Source organism: Poecile atricapillus, chromosome Z (genome assembly GCF_030490865.1).
Source record: "Poecile atricapillus isolate bPoeAtr1 chromosome Z, bPoeAtr1.hap1, whole genome shotgun sequence".
Taxonomy (NCBI): Eukaryota; Metazoa; Chordata; class Aves; order Passeriformes; family Paridae; genus Poecile; species Poecile atricapillus.
Genome location: NC_081289.1, coordinates 24,960,496 through 24,978,126, shown reverse-complemented (window position 1 = coordinate 24,978,126; position 17,631 = coordinate 24,960,496). Strand labels below are relative to the sequence as shown.

Here is a 17,631-nt window from a genome sequence, read left to right as displayed (position 1 = left end):
GTGCTGTTACAGACCTCTGAGACTAGCATTTGATAAAGTGCTAAGGGGTCCCCAGGGTCTGACAGATGCTGGAGAAAACAGAGCTTCTTTCCAGAGAGAAACCCAGTCCTTTCACACCCGTGCAAATGCTGGATGCCAGAGTAGTGCACCTTTCTCCTGGGACGTGGAAAGCTTTTGTTGCTGAATGCTGTCCCCTCAGCCAAAGGCGGTCTTTGAGAGTCACTGGCCAGAGTTTGCAGTGTGTGGTTGTGTTGGGTAATGTGGGAGGAACAATGTGCTGTCCTTCTTTTTCCCACTTTGGCGCTTATGCCTGGAGCAATGGAGTGTGCCATTACCTCTAAAGTGGTGGCTGCAGTATTGTGGCTTCTCTGCAGCACAAAGCGGAGTAATTCAGTGGAGAAAAAGGAGCAAAAAAAGCCCCAGGAAAGCCCAAATCACAAATTGTATGAGCATTGACTGGCTGTTAAATTAAAAAGGCTAGAAGGAAGGGAATGAAGGATAGAGTCGTCTGTTTTGTCCTTTGTACATACAGGAATGGAGAAGTGTACTATTCCCTGTTAGAAGAGGAGAGGGAAATGTCTGAAACAAGCTTCTTTCTCTTGCTTTTAAAGCTGGATGAGTGGGAGACATGAAGTTGCAAAGGTGTGAAGCCTTTGTGCAGCAACCCAGAGAAAGTCTAGGACTGCACTTCCTGATTAGTACACAAGGTTTGCAAATGTATTTTTGCTGTGGCAGAAGCATCCAGCCTCTCCAGAAGTAAATACAAAAGGTGGCAAACTGGGACTCATAAATGGTGAGGTCTACATGTAGTCAGTTGGAAGCTAAGCCTGGTTGTAATATGTGGCTTCCAGGATGCAGGAGAGCCAGAATTGCCTGTCGTCAAGGTGTGGGACTCTATGCTTTTATGTTCTCTTTGTGTAGTAGAGGTTCTAAGTTTTGGAGAGTCTCATTTATAGCCATATTTGCTTCAGTAACGGCAGCAGGAGAAAGGGAAAACTTTTTCTTCCTTCCTTCTTTTTTCTTCCCCCTGGAGATTTTTGACTGTTTTCTGAAGGGAGCAGATTTTGGTCTTTTTCTTTCATCTTCCTGTTCTGATTGAAGAGCAGTGGGGGACAGAATTCAATCTGTGATTTACATGTGTTCAGTCCTTCTGTCCCGAATCTGTACAATGTCTTTCTGTGCGGCTGATAACAGCTTTCTCATCAGCACTTACATCTATGTGAAATTACAGTATCCATTATTTTTTTTTCCTTTCTCTGCTGCTGCTTTAAAGCCACAAGTAATCCTCCAGGCACCAGTGTTATCTTTCAATAGACTCTGACTGATGCAATGCTGTCTTCACATGGGATGGGATTTGGGAGGTGCAGTTTTTCACCCAGGAGGATTACAAGCTTCATCTTGATACAAACATTTTTACACTACAGGTGGTAGTGTTGGTGCCTCAGGACTTTGTTTTTGGCACTAGGAAGATACACTGCAAATTCAGGAATGCTCCTAGAGCTTTCTTCCTTTTTGTGTCAGTTTTAGAGCTGCAAAATGTCCATTGGTGCCAGTAGCTGCCTAGCAAGTTAGGGGTTTGTTATGTTTCAGTTTTGGTCAGGTTCATATATAACTTTGTATAATACAAATGCAAAAAATATATCTTTTATATACACACAACCTTATCTATCATCTGTGGTCATCATTTAGGTGCTTTCTTGTAATGCATTAAGCAATGTTTTGTTCTTTTCTGTCCCTGTGAGTGAAAGCAATATATGCTCTTTCAAGACTGGTTTTTGAAGATTTTTTGTTCACATTCTTATTGTGAAAGAAAAGTTATAGCTAAAAGTATAAAGTAAACTAAAGTTACACTAAAAGTTATGCATGCTTTTAGTGTGCCTACTAATGAAGTCTTCTACATGCTTCATCCTACCATCAACATTCTCCCCAGAATTACTGTACTGCAGTTGGTCTTGTCAAATCTGTGACATGTTTGTGGCAGTGGTAGATGGGCCTTGTAGCTAAGAGCAGTGCTTTTGCAGTGGGAAAAGCTGGGGAAACAGGTATTAGCACTTGTTTTTGTAGATCTCCAATTACTGATCTGAAAAATATCTACCGAGAGTAGACAGATTTAGTTGATGAAAATGTCTTTTCCCTCCTGGATTCTCACAGCCCTGGACAAAATTAACGGACTAAGCATGACAGCTTGGTTTTGAGCACTCATTGCTGCTGTCCTTAGAGCACCACTTTGCTCATGAAAACTCACTTAAGCAGCTCCAGTCTCTGGTGAAGCAACAGCAGCAGACTTGTGTTGCTCCTTGCTTCTGAGGGAGAAAGGAGCAAAGTATGAGCCAACATCACCTGTATCTGGTTAGGCCATACAGTACTTGAGATGTTTTGGCATGAAGAAGGAGAGCCACGAAATGTGATGACACCATTAATTTCTTCTGCTGCTTCAGATGATTGCTTGATGTTTCTGATGATCGGTTCTTCAAGGGAGTAAAAATTCTGACTCCTAAAGCATTGTTTTAGATGCCTGTGTAAAAGGCTCTGAAATGCAAGAGGTCAAGGACTGATAATTTCTAAGGAGGAATCTTGTCAGCAAAGTTCTCATTGCTGGAGTTGGTTTAAGCTGATGGGAAAATATGCTTTCTTTGAAAGAGAAGCCTTTCTTTCTCCCTGGCTCCAACCATGTGGTCATGCACCCTCCCATGTACAGGTGTTAGGGATTACGTGGCCTGTAGCGACCACCTTTGTTTGTGAATCTAATCCTTCTCCTTTTTGAGGGATAAGTTTCCAGGAGGATCAGCAGGCTGATCTGACTTGCAGTTTTCTTCTGTGATCCCTACTGCGCATGCAAGAGGTGAAGTAGGGATGCACACTTGGGAACTAGAGAGGAAAAAAACCAGTGATTTACTTTGTTGGTACAGTGATTTTTGAGGTTGGCTTAATCTGGCTGTAAAACGCATACTCTTAAAAGGTTTGTATTGCTGTCTAGCTGAAGGGAGTTTGAGATTTAATCCCTTTATACTTGGGTTGAGCAATGTGCAGAAGGAAGGAGTAAGTAGAACTGAATTTGTAGGACTGCAATTGTCTAGAGCTTTGACTAAAAATGTTGGCTATATTTACAAAGAAACCTTGAGAAATAAAACAAAAAGAACCAAATGGTGCTTTGGCAGGGTTTTAAGATTTGACTGGCCCTCTCCTCTGCTATTTGCCACAGTGCCTTAGGTCTGCTCCAGCTCAGAGGTTTGCTACACTGCCAGTTTTTCCGTACTGAATTCAAGATGTTTTTGTGTTCAGTGGGAGGGTGGCTCCCTTTTTTGTTTCCTTCATCTGAGTGTGCTGCATAGGAAGATACATGATGCTATAATTTCAGGAGCCCAATGCTTTTAGATCTCTTTTGTTCTGTATTTCATCTGCAGGCTCAGGGAGGGAAATGTTACTTCTTAATGCAAAGAAGTCTCCAGGGATTGCACACAGGAGAGGTTTTTAGACTAAATTGTAAAGGAAACAAGCTTTAGGTGAATCTGCTATGACAATCCTTGCCCACACTTGCACACTTACAAACCAAGTGGTAATTTCAATTCCATTTTAAAGCTGGAGGAATTGTAATGCTATTGCCTTCCTAAAAGCTTTGTGGAAAATGGTGATGGGGTGGGAGAGATGCAGACACGGAAGGCAAGGCGGTCAGGACTTGTGGGTTATACACTCCATGTGCAGCAGCTGGATGATTGGTCTGGCCACGCCATGGCGTTTGCTCCCGTTTGCCCAGAGCGACCATAGCAGAGCATGGTGATGGGGGCTGTGGTTATAGCTGCAGGAGGCTGGAATGGGAAACAGTCAGGGGGCAGAGAGTACAAATCCACGAGGAACTAGTTTGGGTTAGTTCCACCGACTTGTTTATTACATTGTCTTGCAGGCAGGGAAGGGAGGGGGCTTTGATGCTTTTGTGTGATGCTGGCAGGAATGTGCAATCCAGGGGTTTTGAGACCTCCTGGAGGGGAGCATGGGTCTTTTTCCAGTGGCTTCAGGCTATCCATAAAGACAATAGAGTGGAACTGAGGCTCTGTGAGGAGTTTGTATGCTGTTCCTGAGGACTTCCTGGATTTTAACTAAACCTAAAGCTTGTAAAAAGAGAGAAATACATTGGAGGCATGTAGGATGGTGCAGGAAAGAACAATGTCTGTCTCCTGCCTGGTTGACAGACAGAGATATTGAAGTCTCCGAGGTTCCTGGGGTGCAGCAGCCTGGGGCTTTATTACTGCAGTCACCACAAAGCTCTCTGGCACTTGTCTTGACCTTTCACAGGCCAAATTTCTTCCTATGAGCTCATGCCCTTTAATTGCAATCTTATTTTTACTGTTGATGGCTGTATTTACACACAGGATGTATAAGAATATCCAGTACCTGAAACTGCTGGAAGTCTCTCACTTCATTTTTCCATTAATACATTAAGTCTGTTCTGGGATGAATACAAGTAGCAGCATCTATTCCTTACAGGCAGGGCTAGCATGCCTATCTGGACCAAACTGAATAATTCGGACCGCTTGCAGATACCTCTCTGGTTCATTTTGCTTTCCATAGTAGTATGATCTTTCTTAGAAAAGTCTTCAGAGAGGCTTACCTTGCTTCCCTGCAAAATGGAAACAGTAACTTACCGCAAATGTCTGGTTTGGCCCCCATAACAGGTGGATGGTGCTTGTTTTGTATCTTCCTCTCTTTGCAGAGCCATCTCCCAACTTTTTGTTCCTTTTTCTTAAAATTTTGAAACAAAACATGTACTTAAAACTCTTCCAGAGAGGAGGTGTTCCTCCTCTGTGAGGGAAGGAGATCCTTTGATAAGTGTTCCTTTTTCCCTTGTTTTAATGGTGTTCTAGCTGTGACTACTGCTTGCATGGAAATGCTTCATCCCTCCTGCATAAGTTATTTGCCTAGGTTGGGACATCAGCTATAGCCTGCCATCCTGTGCAGTTTGTCTAGGCTGGGTATTTCTGGCAGCTTAGGCAGGATTTCACTTTTTTCATATGCTTTGCAGTAGGGAGGTGTGACCACAGCTACCATGCAGGTATACTCAGGGCAATCATGTTTAGCAAGAGCTTTGCATGAGCAGTGAGGAGGTTTGTATAGCACAAGTGGATTCCAAGGAGTCCGTGGTTAATGGCTTAGAAAACCTGTTATTTTAGGAATTTATTTTTTATTATTACTTTTATAAATTGCACTCTGGTTATAGAGAGGTTTGGCATGTGGCCACATCCCATTCTCCCTGTCTGTGGCCCATAAGAAGGTGGCAGTCAGCTACAGGGTAGATGTAAAAAGAAAGGCAAAGGTGTGTTTTCTGTAGTGGAATAGCATTGTGTTATAGCAGGAATCACTCATTACTTTTCATATGGAATTGCTTAATTGGGATGTTGAAAGGTTAGCTTTGATTTTGTTTTGATACTTCTCTATATTTTTGTCGGCAAATGCGTACCACTCTGGTGTCTCATTAGAAGAAAAACCCTGAAAAATACTGATGTGTGTGTGAGAGATGAATAAAAGTAAAGCAAAGAGGGAAGGGTAAAAGCAGGTTTTATTTTTTCATGGAGATAGCAAACCTTACAAGGGGAGTGACTCTCTAATAAATTATTACATGAGGATTTATTCTGGTAATATTAAACAGTCATGACCTCTACTTTTCCCTTTTAAAATACTGGTGAATGGCACTTTGGAGACAGATACCCTCTTTGTCTTCAGAACATGTGCTGAGGCACTAAGAGGCTGTTCCCTTATTAGAAGGAGCCTAGGGATTGAAATGGCTGGATCAGACTCTGTTGCCCTTCTCATCCTTGGTACCTCTGAGGCAGTAGGGGAGCCATCACCATGATGATGTGCTTTGCATCATGGTCCTTCTGTCCCCTTAAGAGCAGAATTAAATCTTTTGTGTGTGTCTGGAATACTCGTCTCTGCTGGAGTGGGTTCTCTCAAATCTGTGTGATGATTTATGGCAGAAAAATGGCAGATTCCAGGGGCTGGAATTCAGGGTATCCCTGAGTGTGCACAGCTCCCATTTGGGGATATTCTAGCTGCAGAATGACTTGCTGTCCATGTTTTCCCCAAGTTGATCATATTAGGTGAAATTAGTGCTCTGCATTGTGATGCACTTTAGGGTGTCCCTTGTAAGCAGAGGGAGCTGCCATGCTGTGCAAGTTGCTCTTGCAGAAGCACAAGACGGGGTTCATTCCCTTTTAGACATGCTCTTTTGTTCCCTGCTGTTGCAGGGAGAGGAGCTTTCCAGGAGGGGGATGAAGAGGCCAGACTTAATGGTCTTAAGAGTGGATTTATTTTCTTTTCTTTCTATTTTGCGAAGGAAGGCCTGGGAGTTGTTTCTCTCTAACAGTTTCCAGATGGTGCTGCTGGAACACAAAGATTTCTAGTGTGTTTGGGATGGCGGCTCTGAGACCCCCAGCCCCCCGGCGCTTCCTGTGCAGCTCCACAACCCTGCAGGCTTAATCAGAAACAGCCCTGGCTGCTGAGGCAGGCTGCCCCAGGCCCTCTGCTTTCTCCCTCCTCCAGGCTTTTTAACCCCTTGCCATTAGAGCTCCAGCCCATCAGCTTGCCCACTTCACTTCTCTTCTTTCTCAAGCTGGCTGTGGGCACTTGCAGTGTTCCAGAGATGCAACTGCATTTGGCTAAACTGCTTGAACGATTTGTGTCTTTGGGGAAAGGGAAGGTGGTTTGTAATGTGAACCTGGGAAAATAATTTCTGTAACTATGTAGGGCAGCTTATGCAATCAGGACAGTGTGTCCAGGGCACAAAAAATTTCTCTTACACCTATTTGCCTGCAGCACTTAGTATACAGTATGATTTTGTCAGAGTTGTGTGCTGTTGAACCTCTATCTCTTTTTTGTGCCAATTTCCCTTAGAGCAAGGCAGATTTAATTTTATATCACAGCCTCTTCACGCCCAGCTGACAAATTAGCTTCAGCTTTTTTCTTCTGAAGGTAATATGACAACTATAATTTCGTTTGCAAAGTAGGAGTACTCTTGTTTCTTTGTAGCCTTTGAGCAACAGCCTGTGAATATTTGTAAAATCAGCCAAGAAGTTTGTGATCAACTGACTTCCCTTCTGGATCCATGGTGTCATGGATCTCTCGTCCTGTTCTCTCCTGTATTCTCCATCCTGTTTTTTAAGAAAACAGAACAGTGAAGCCATCTACTAAAGCAAAACTCTGTACTCCTCTTCACCTTGTGAAAGCTTGTATTCATCATGTTTGAGCAAGCCAGATTTTCATGCCATGAGCATGTTGCCCTATAATGAGTTGGCTTAGTGTAAATTATGTGTGAAATGCTTCCTCAGCCCCATGTAACAATTATGGCATCCAAAGGTGCCCCCAGTGCTGGATTTTAGAGTTGTGTTATGAGCCCTGTCCTGTTTCTGTTGAGTAAGAGTACAAATGAAGATGAACTGCCATTTTAAAATGCTTCTGCTTAGTAAAAGAGGAGGGAAATCAATATTTTGTGCTATTGACTTCTGTGCATGCAGAGTGTCCTTGTATTTGCTGGATCACAGACGTCACACAGTGCACAGTATTCCCAGGGGCTTTAACTTGCACTGGATCTATTGTTGCCACTGTAGGTCATGGACCAGCAGAGTCAGACTATATTCTCTTTATGCCTGGAGCAGGATGAGGATGCTACCATATGTAGTCCAAAGAAAGTGTGCATTTTGTACATTTAAATTACACTAAATCAATGAAATCTCATCTATTTGAGTGACTGGAAACATCCATTGGCTGATCTGGGAAATGAAAAACCTAGCTGGGGGAAGGCCTGCTTCTGACCAGAGAGCTACTTCCATTATTTGGAAAAAGTCAGGGAAGAATCAGCATTGTTATAAAGAATAAATGTAAAATACTTCAATTTTAGCTGTTGAAGTGCTTTTTTTATATGAAAATTCCCCTTCTCTGCGGCATTAGATATCTGTACCGTAACTTCATATTGACACCATCAGCTTAAAGCCTGAGCATGTATTTGTAAACTTGTTGCATCATGAATATTTTAACAGACCTGAAAGTATTTAAACTTTTCTGTGTGGTTTGGTCAGTTGTGTATTTGTCTGTATTCCATTCTACAGCCTCTGCTATGCCAATCAGTTATTCTTCCTATTGTATACATATAGTTTCACAAAAAAGAAGCACCTGGAGATTTGAGTTAAGAAAATACATATTTCAAAATACAGAAAATTGCACTGACACGTTTGGGTGGCATCACTGGGGCTCTCTTCAACAGGGATGCAGCCATCCCAAAGTTAACCTGTTCTGTCTGAGCACCTTCCCTAGCCAACTGCTCCAAACTATTCAAACTCTGGTCAGGGCAGGAGACTATTTTTATTAATCTGACATCACTTTCCTTTCTTGTCTTTACTGTGTCACTGGGCTTCCCGCCCGGGGAGCCTCTGGCAGGCCTGGCCTCCCTCCAGCTGGGCTCTGCCGGGCTCCTGCCCCTTCCCGATGGCCGCGCGGATGACCACAGGGGGCTCTGGGCTCCACGGGGCTGTGCCTGCCATGTCCCTGCTACAGAGCTGGGTGTCCCCCTTGGTGGAGCTGGGAGGCTGGAGCGGACACCCAGGACAGGGACCCCTTCATGCTGTGGGGCTGGAGTGGGTGAGAGGCTGCAGGTGGGAGCTGCGTTCCCTGGAGCCCTCTGAGGCACCGGGGACACGGCGGCACGGCAGCTCTCCTGCTCTGTCTGTCCTCCTGCGGAAAACACGGTATTTTTAGGATATGGGGAAGCCTGGAGCGGGGTGGGGGGGGCTTAGGCCGGAGGCTGCTGTCGCTGCAGCAACGGGGCCAGAATTCCAGGAAGGAAGAGGGGCCGGATGAGCCTCTGTCCTGGCCTCTACTGGGCTGCAGAGCAGGGAACTCGTGGGCGCTTCTCTTCTCCTGTGGGTCCCCACAGCCAGAGCCCTGCGCTGGCAGCTGCAGCCCTGCTTTTCCCTCCCTCAAGAAGTGGTCTCAGTCATTGGGATGGGTGTCGGAAGCCAGGCCTGTGCTAGCCCGCATTCTTCCCAGCCATCAAGGGCGGCCCTGCACAGTGTACTTGGTGTGGTGGCTTTTTTTCAAAATCTCAAGCTCGTAGGCCCCAAATACACTTAAAAAAATGAGGGAGCAGGGGGGTGGGTGGGTGAGAAGCGGGTGAAAACTAGAATGTAAGTCCTGCTACTTGCATCCAGCAAATTGTACAGGTTGTTGATGTCAGGGCACTAACAAGGAAGCAAATAAGTGGAAGGTCTTTGCTAGATGACGTCTGCACATGTGGAAAACAGCCAAAGCCATGAAGCAAGTTTAATTGAAAGTGAAGACAGCTGAAGGGAAGCGTCCTATACTATAGACACAGTTATTGGTGCTGCAGAGTGATTAGCAAGAGCTGTATATCAAATTAGGATAAGTATCGAGGGAGAAGGGTGACATCAAGATCCATTTAAAAACTACTTAGTTCAGTTTTTCATTAATAATTGGCAATTCACCCTTAGATGCTACTTTCCCCATTAATTTTATCCAAAGACAATTTGGGGTAGCAGACAGCACACACAATTGAGAAGGCAGACTGAATGCATCAGATACATTTGGACAGAGAAATGGTTATTTCCTTTTTGTTTATATGCAATAATTTGTGCAAGTAAGGACCTGATTAAGAGTTGCTTACTTTCTTAGCAACTGATAATAAGATCAAGGCATTTACAGTTTTAGCAGTGCTCTCCCATAGTTAAGTACTAGAAAGCCTTTTTCAAGACAATCCCCCCACCCACCTTGCCTTTCCCCAGCACAGAGTTTCTGTCTTTCCTGTATGCAAGAAGTAAAACAAAAAAGATGGTGAAACCACTGGGCTGTGATGAACAGCATTGAGATTTCTGCCTGGCTCACGATCTTTACTTTTTCACTACTGTCACTTTCAGATTAATAGCTTCATAGCCAGTGTTTTCAGCCTTTTTTTTTTTTTCTTATTGTGAACATCTTATTCACTGTGCTCTAAAAAAGCGGCTTCTGTTTGTCTAGTACAAGTCTCTGATAAATGTGTAGCTTGTGCTATCTCATCACTTCAAAATCCCATTTTGCTTTTGGGAGGAACAAGTAATTTCTTGTTGCTTTTTTTTTCATTGCTCTGTGTAGTCCAAGGTTTCTGGCTTTCTGGTGCAGGGACTCTCCCTTGTCACTTCTTTCCAAGCCACCAGGCTGCTGCACCACCCGTAGCTGTTGGGGGCAGCCAGAGCAGAGACAGATGAGCTGTTCCTGTGAGTTTTGCTGCTGCTGTTCATAACCACCCAGCGGGTGGTTATGGAACTTGAAAGGACTACATTAACTTCACTCCACTTTTCCTGGCGTTGTCATGAAAGCAGGAATGCTGCAGATCCAGAGAAGAGATTGCTTGGTCATGTTTCTGAGATTATCTTTGCAATGGAAAGGACTCAGCACTTCAAGCTGAAGCTGGGATTCAGCAGAATTGATTTTCCGGCTGGGAGAAATGCGGATGAATTCGCTAAGCTAATGGTTCATACGAGCAAAGTTTCAGTCTACAGACTTTGGGTTTAATTCAGCTGTCAGGAAACAGTTGCTGATCAGGGATTGTTGCATCTGGCAAAATGGCAAGTTGTGATGTAAAATTGATTCATTCTGGGGTCAGGTTAGTCCAAAAATAGGATTATTGAATTTTTAAGCTAAAATTTATTTTTAATTTTAAGAAATGTGTAGAAGGACTTTCAGACTTTCCATTATGTGTTAGAGCTGTGATGTTTCCCTAGAGGAATCACTTTATTCCAGTCCTTTGAGGCCTTTCATAAGCTAGTGCCAGCAGAGATGATCACTTCTTAATGGCATCTTGGTTTATTCACAGTTCCTTATGTTTTTAAGATGTGTGTAATTCAGCAGCTCTTAGAATTTTTTGAGTTGATAGGTATCAAAAACCCCCAAAATTCTGAAGCCTGGCTGTTCTGCTCTGGCAGAAGCATCTGCTTTGAGCTTCAGTCGTCTGCAAATGACTGTGCTGAGTTTATCTTCTGACCTGAGGCAGTACCGGTGACTTGCAGTTTGTGGCAGACCTTACTACTGCAAGTGCCAGTGGAAGAGGTCTTGTGTTAGCAAGGCTGGGAAATTAAAGAATGGGAAAACTTTGAAATAAAGGGGTGGAAAAGACTTAGTGGATTTTACTGAGTTGTGACTTTTATCCTGTCAAATCTAGTTGGCCTGCACAGAGGCTTTCACTGGGGTACAGCCACAATGGTCACATATCCTATGGAAGTGTCGAAGCCCATGTGTGAGGTCATCCATATGGTTTGAATAAAATCCCAATATGTGTTGCAGAAAGCTGATTTATGGTATTAGCTTCTAGTTTTATTCTCCCTACTCTAGAGCAAATTGCAGTACCTGAGAAATGCCTTTCAGTGGTAAACAAAGTAATGAAATATCTCAGTGGCAGTTTGATTTGATTTTGCAGGCTAGTGTCACCTAACTCAATTTCTTTATGAATGTCTAGTTGCATGTTGGCATTGAAAGAGAATGTAATTGGCAGGAGGGAGCTGTGCAAAAGAGATGGAGTTATCTGGGGAATCCCTCTCCCATCGGGCTGCTGCCAGCAGGCAGGTTCCCTCTGTTTGTGGTGGGTACTTATGTGTCAAACCTTCCCTCTTTCTTTCTCACTTCCATTTTGTGAGATTAGTTTTGTTTTGTGCAGTCAGAAGAGGAGATTGAGCTGTATCCCCATCCTCTGCTGCCTTGGATTGCCTAGCAGGGGTTTTCTGTCGGGATGTTGCTGGGCTGTGCTGTTCCAGTTGCAGGAGTTTAACGCTTTCACTTCTTGCTCTGTTTAGTTTTCAACAAAGGCCAACTCCGTATGGAATAATCATGCAGCAGGCCCCAGATTCACCATTAGTGACCTGTAAAATTGCCAGCACTGGAGATTATTGGCAGGAGACGGTTTCCCTAGGCGCTTCCTGCCTTCTCTTGGAGAGTTAAGTTCAATTAGAGCAATGATACGCACAGCGGGGATTTTGCAAAGAGTCCAGTACTTGGTGGTAGCATTGCTGTATGAAAGGCAAAGAGATATCTTTGGCCTTTTTGTGACCTTAATGCTCCAGCTGCTGCCCTCTTTCTAACCTCTGCTATCTTGGAACTCTCACTAATGTAATGCTCTTTCACCTCTCCTTTTACCTCCTGATGCAGCCATATCTCTCGGACATTTTTAGCCTGCATATTCTGTGAGGTTTGTCTTCCAAAAAATAAAGCGTGGATTGTGGGATGTGTGGCATTTCCCCCGCCATTCAATTTTTCTTGTTTCTTTCTGGTTTCTTACGTGCTGTGGGCTGTCCTCAGATCTCTGTAGTCATCTTTGTCTTCACACTTTTGTGATTTGATTCTACTCGAAACTGTTCTGTTTCTAGATGTGGTTTCTTGGATTACAGGTTCTTTGATTTCAGGAAATCTCATAAAGTTCAGTTCTGTCTCTTTTCTGCCACAGCCTCATGATGACAGTCCCTCTTACTAGTCCCTTATGTGTAGAACATCATCCTGAAACTAACAATTTTGTTTTCCTTTCTTATAACTTTCAACTTGCATTCACTGCCCTTATCTTTAGTATCTGTAAGGGCAGCTTGCCCATTAATTCCTTATTCTCTGTGTGGAAATCCTTCTGGTTTTCAGGGTGTTGAGAGAGGCTTGCACAGGAACTTGTCTGAGATACTGACCTTGCAGGTGTGTGTATAAGTACTGTTAAAAGCATGCCTGGAATAGAAGACCATCTGTCTTGGTACAGGGTGGATGTTTATGGTATTTAGACATGCATTGGTAAACTGTAGTTTGTGGGATAAACAATCACAGTGCTTTTAAGGTGTACTTACACTGGGGGAGAAAAAGACTAACCATGTGTTTTCATCATGGTGCTGTTTTTTCTTACTTAAGTTCATAGTTAAAACCTGAAAGCTTTGAGTGGTGCTGTAGTTGAGGGTCTCCATTTGCTTCTTCCAACTTCTATCTTTCCTTCTGTTTCTGAATCGTTTGTAGAGTTTTGTGCTTAACCTGCTTTCTGGCTGTGTTGGTATTTGAGAAGAATGTACTCACACGGTGGCCAGCCTAATTAATTACTGTTAATCCCCAAAAATTGGCTGCCAAAAGTTTTGTTGTCCTTGAAGCTTTCATACTGTGCATGCTACTGTAGCATGAGAGCATGAGGAGAGGGTGAATGTTTCCTGGCAGGTTTCCACAGAGAATCCCCTGGGCAGGATTGAAGTAAAGAGGAAGAGAGGGAGGATGGATACAAACTCTAAATAGCATTGCTAGTCTCTGCACTGAAATATTTAGCACCTTGCTTTTCAGCAAGAATTGCATTAAAGTGTTTTGTGTAAACTGAAATTGTGCCAGTGGCCACATGCCTTGTGTAGGGTAGTAGACCTCTCTTTGGTAGGAGCTGGCCTTTCACTCAAATGTCCCAAGCACAAAACCTAAAACATCTCAACAAAAATCTCTTTCCCAACAATGATTGTACATCTCAGTCAGCTTCATGCCCATAATGTATTTATTTGCTTTTGACAATTTGAGATTATTTTGCTGTGTTTTGTCAGGGCCTCTCTCTCCCTCCTCTCCTTCCCCAAGAGCTGCTGGAGAAAGTACAGGGCTGACTTAGAGTTCCTCCTCATAATTCATAACAGGAGATAGACTTAAAAAGTGATTGTGGAGGGTGGCTGTTTCCTTTCCTTTCCTCCTCCTCCTTCTCCTCCTCCTAGCATTCTTCTGGGAGTTGCTTGCGAATGCACAGGAGTACCAGGGTGGAATTGATACAGACTTTGTCTAGTTTAGTTTATCCTCTGCTCAGACAGGAAGATGCATGCCTGAGGTGTGTGAGTGCCCTTTCCCCATTCCAAAGAGGATGTGTTGGAGGGAGAGGAACCAAAAATACATTAAGAAACAGAAATAAACATTTAGGAAGTATTATGTTATCTTAATCCCCACTGCACTGCTAAAATAGAGATGGGTCTGGGAATTTTTCTGGGAATGGAGAAATTCCAGAAATGTTGGAGGTTCATATATTCCTGCAGAGCAGGATGATGGAGCTGCCAATATCACAAAATGTGTAGGCTCAGAGCCCCTTCTGAGCTGAAGAAATAAGGCCTAGAGGATTGATTTCCTGCTGGGAGTGTTGAGGTATTGCACAGGCTTACTGGGGTGTTTGAAGTTACATTGACTGCTTTTTAAGTTCATATTAAACTATTAATATAGTTTTGAAAAGGAAAAATATGACACATTTACAGCTGATGTTTAGGGAAGCATTTCTTCAAGACTGGACGAGGTGCATCATAGCGTCTGTAATTTTATGTTCTGTTTTGTTCAGTTTTCATGATAGTAAATGTGTTTGCAAATAAAAAAATTTTGGAAAAGGACCAAAATTATACATAACTGATATTACGGAGGGTAGAGTAGGATTAGTTTATGCTTATTTTATGGCTTTGATTTTTTTTTTTCTTTTCTTCTACACAATTTGGCATATGCAGTTGAAAATAAATTTTAGGTGTATTGGCATACATGGAAAAAAGGAAGTTGGCAGAATACTTTAGCTCGTTCTTCCCCCATTTCATGCAGGTTCTTGTCTTTGGCTGAGTTAAGACAGGCCTATATTTTCTTGCTTTCTATTCCTTGTAACCCCTACCTTTGCTCTTTGTTTTCTTGTCTTGCAGAACGAGCCTCTGACTTCAAGTTATCATGGATATCCAGCAAGAGACAATCAAGTAAGTGTCTGATTGCAGTAAATGCATGTGTCCGTGCATCTCTGTACGCTTAGGGGTGTTTTGTCTGACAGCTTCCTGGCTCTCATGTTATGGAGTGGAAATAGTTTTGTTCTATTGTGGATTGTTTATGGAGACATATGTGATTAATTGAATGGGTTTTTATGGCTTCCAGCAGTATGTGGCAAGGCGCCTGGTAAGGGGTTAAATATCATCCACATTACCAACAGCTCAGGAAATTCTTGATTCTTAAAAATGTCACAGCTTAGGATCTCTGTCCTAAGCTCCCCCTCTATCTCCTCAGTGTTAATGAATGTAGATGTTCAGTGCCAGTACATGCTTGGCCCTGTTTTATACTTATTGCTGTAATTCTGGCATCTGGGGAGCAAAACAACACTGAGTTTTTGTGAGAGTCTGCTTTGCTGGTGGACTAGGGAATGACACATCCTATTGGGTTGTTTCTAATATCTGTGAACTTGTCTTGCATTCCTTTCAAGTCCTGGAGGGCCCCTGCTCCTTGCTCTTATTCAGGATGCTCTCCTACAGCAGTAAAAATGACACTGTTCAGTGCTCTGCATCTGTAAGCGTTCTCTTGCCTCCTGACAGAAGACAGAGAAATCCCAGTTGATGAATTTGTACGATAGAAGGAGGAGATGCTTTGGAACAAATGAAATTTAATGGTTGTAACATACAACTGTCACACATTAAATCTCCCTTTTGAGAATGAAGGTTTTTTCAGTGTTCTGCAGTGCTACTGCAAAGCAGAGTATGAACCGGTGTAGCAGGAAATTAATATGCACGGAAAATCAATAATGCAGCACATTTCAGTAATGTGCAAATAACAAAACCAAAATCAAATTCTTTAATACTCTCAGGTACTGCTATATAAAGAAAGCGATTTTCATCATCTCTTGATGAGGTCTGGGTATATGTAATAACAGCTTAATGGGAGATGTTTTTATGAAGGAAGTGCAGCATAGTGCAGCCTCAGCAACTGAAGAGCTTAAATCTTTGGTGCTTGGTATGTGTGTATAAGTTTATAGGAGGAAATTATTCAGAATGTCTTCTGGGATATATAACTGCTAACTAGCACAAATAAATACTACACACTGGGATGCTGTGAGAATTGTGTTCCTACTCTGTCTAGGCTAAGTGAGGTAAGCTAGGCAGAACCAGTCAGATCCTTAAAATGGTTTATAGCTGCTTTTGGCTTTCCCCTTGTGGTAGCACCTTTTGTACCCTATTTTGGTGCTTCACTTTACCTGCCTATTTTGGGGAGTTTTAGGGTGTTTTGATACCTACCAATATATCCCACTTCACAGGTTTCCTCTTTCTCATCCCATAAGAACTCTTCTGATTTGAAAGTCCAGAACTGCTATTGCTGGCTGGTTGCCAGATCAGCAGAGATGGGCATGGGAAGCTGTACTACAGCCAGTGTGTGAAATGAGAATTATAGCCTGGACAGCCCTGGGGAACTTTATGTGGGTGAGCACAGGGAGTAATGAGTGTTAGCAAGTGTGTGCATGTATTTTGGATGGCAGAGAGCTTTATGGAATTTTCTTGGAGAACAAACAGCTGCAGTTTAACTTTTGTGTTTTCATTTAGCAAATGCTTGTAAAAATATTTTTTGGATGGTTTTCGTTTGTTTTGTTTTTTTTCTTCCTGCTCTCTACGACATTTTGGTCTGTAGTAAGTATTTGTTCTTCTGTCTTGCTTGTGTCCCTGAAGCAGCTTAAATTCAGATCTGGTTTTCACTAATGAGGTTTCAAGGCTTTTAGCTAATCTGATTGCAAGCCTCTAACTTGATAGCAGCAGAAAAAGAAGTCTTCTGTTGCCACAGGCTGGGGCTGGTGTGGGAGAATCAGCAATGGCTTATCTATCACCTGCCTTTTTGCACTGCAAAAGGAGGAAGTGGTGTGGGGAATATGTGTAGGGGGTCCTCACCCTGTAACAAAGGAATTGCTGAGATACAGGAGCAGTTGTGTTGGATTTCCTCAAATTCGGAGCTTGATTCGAGCTGATGAGGGTAAGTCAGTGTATCGTGCTCTTCCCCATTGTTCTTCTTTACTGTAAGTACTTGTACTGTGGGTTTTTTTCCCCCCACTGTTTTCTTAAGGAGAAATAGCAAAGGAGAGCTTATTTTTAGGGCTTTTCATCCTGTGACCACAGTAGTCAGATTGTGACTAGCCCTTTCTTTCACTTTATGTAGTCTCCTACTCCTCCTTCACTTGTTTGAATGCCTTTTTCGTTCCTTCAGGCTCTGAATGCGGTTAATTTCTGGCTGCAAACCTTTCACTGTGCTGTTTTTACACCCTCTAGTGGTTAAATCATACCCAGATGTTCCGGATTATTGGGGTTTTTATTCCTGACAGTGAAAATGTGTGATTGGTTTGAGTCCTCACTTTGGCCATTTGGGAATGCTTAGGTCTCCAGAACAGAGTTTATTTTGTATCTTTTCCCAAGTATTTAAGTATTCTCTTGTCATCATGCATGGGTAGCAGTACTGAAACAAATGAGATGGGTTCATGTTGAGGCTCTTTATCTCAGAATCCTGGTCTTGTATGATCGCTTTATGATAACCCAAAGCTCTGTGTTGTTGTGCAGCCCCCTTGTTCCTCACCTGCCCTGCTTGAGTGCTGGCTTGCTGGACTTTTTGTGGTGATAGGACCTGGGGAGCATGTGTGCTAAATCATTATTGTATGAGTTTTCCTAAAAAGAGGCTTTCTTTTGCCAAGGAGTTGCACTACTGCATCTATGTTACAGTCCTGTAAGGAGCTTGAGAGCTATGTGGAACTGTTGTCAGAATTCAAGGTTTGCTCTGTGGATGCCTAGTGAACGTTCAGGAGTGGCAGGATACCCTTCCTTTTCCCAGAGCTAGGCTGATGGCAGGGACAAAGCTCCT

At 43.1% G+C, this 17,631-nt stretch overlaps 1 protein-coding gene across 20 annotated transcripts in view; it reads left to right on the top strand.

The window, feature by feature from the left end:
• LOC131573783 (RNA binding protein fox-1 homolog 2) overlaps positions 1-17,631 on the top strand; it is a 171,194-nt gene that overhangs the window by 20,851 nt on the left and 132,712 nt on the right. For 18 of the 20 annotated variants that reach the window (XR_009276244.1, XR_009276245.1, XR_009276246.1 and 15 more), the window contains exon 2: positions 14,682-14,732. The exons of the other annotated variants lie outside the window; for them this stretch is intronic. Coding sequence is in view for 6 of the 18 variants with exons in the window: in XM_058828026.1 (XP_058684009.1) it covers positions 14,682-14,732 (51 nt within the window). In the remaining 12 variants the exon portion in view is untranslated. The remainder of the gene's footprint in view (positions 1-14,681; positions 14,733-17,631) is intronic. 20 annotated transcript variants of the gene reach the window in all.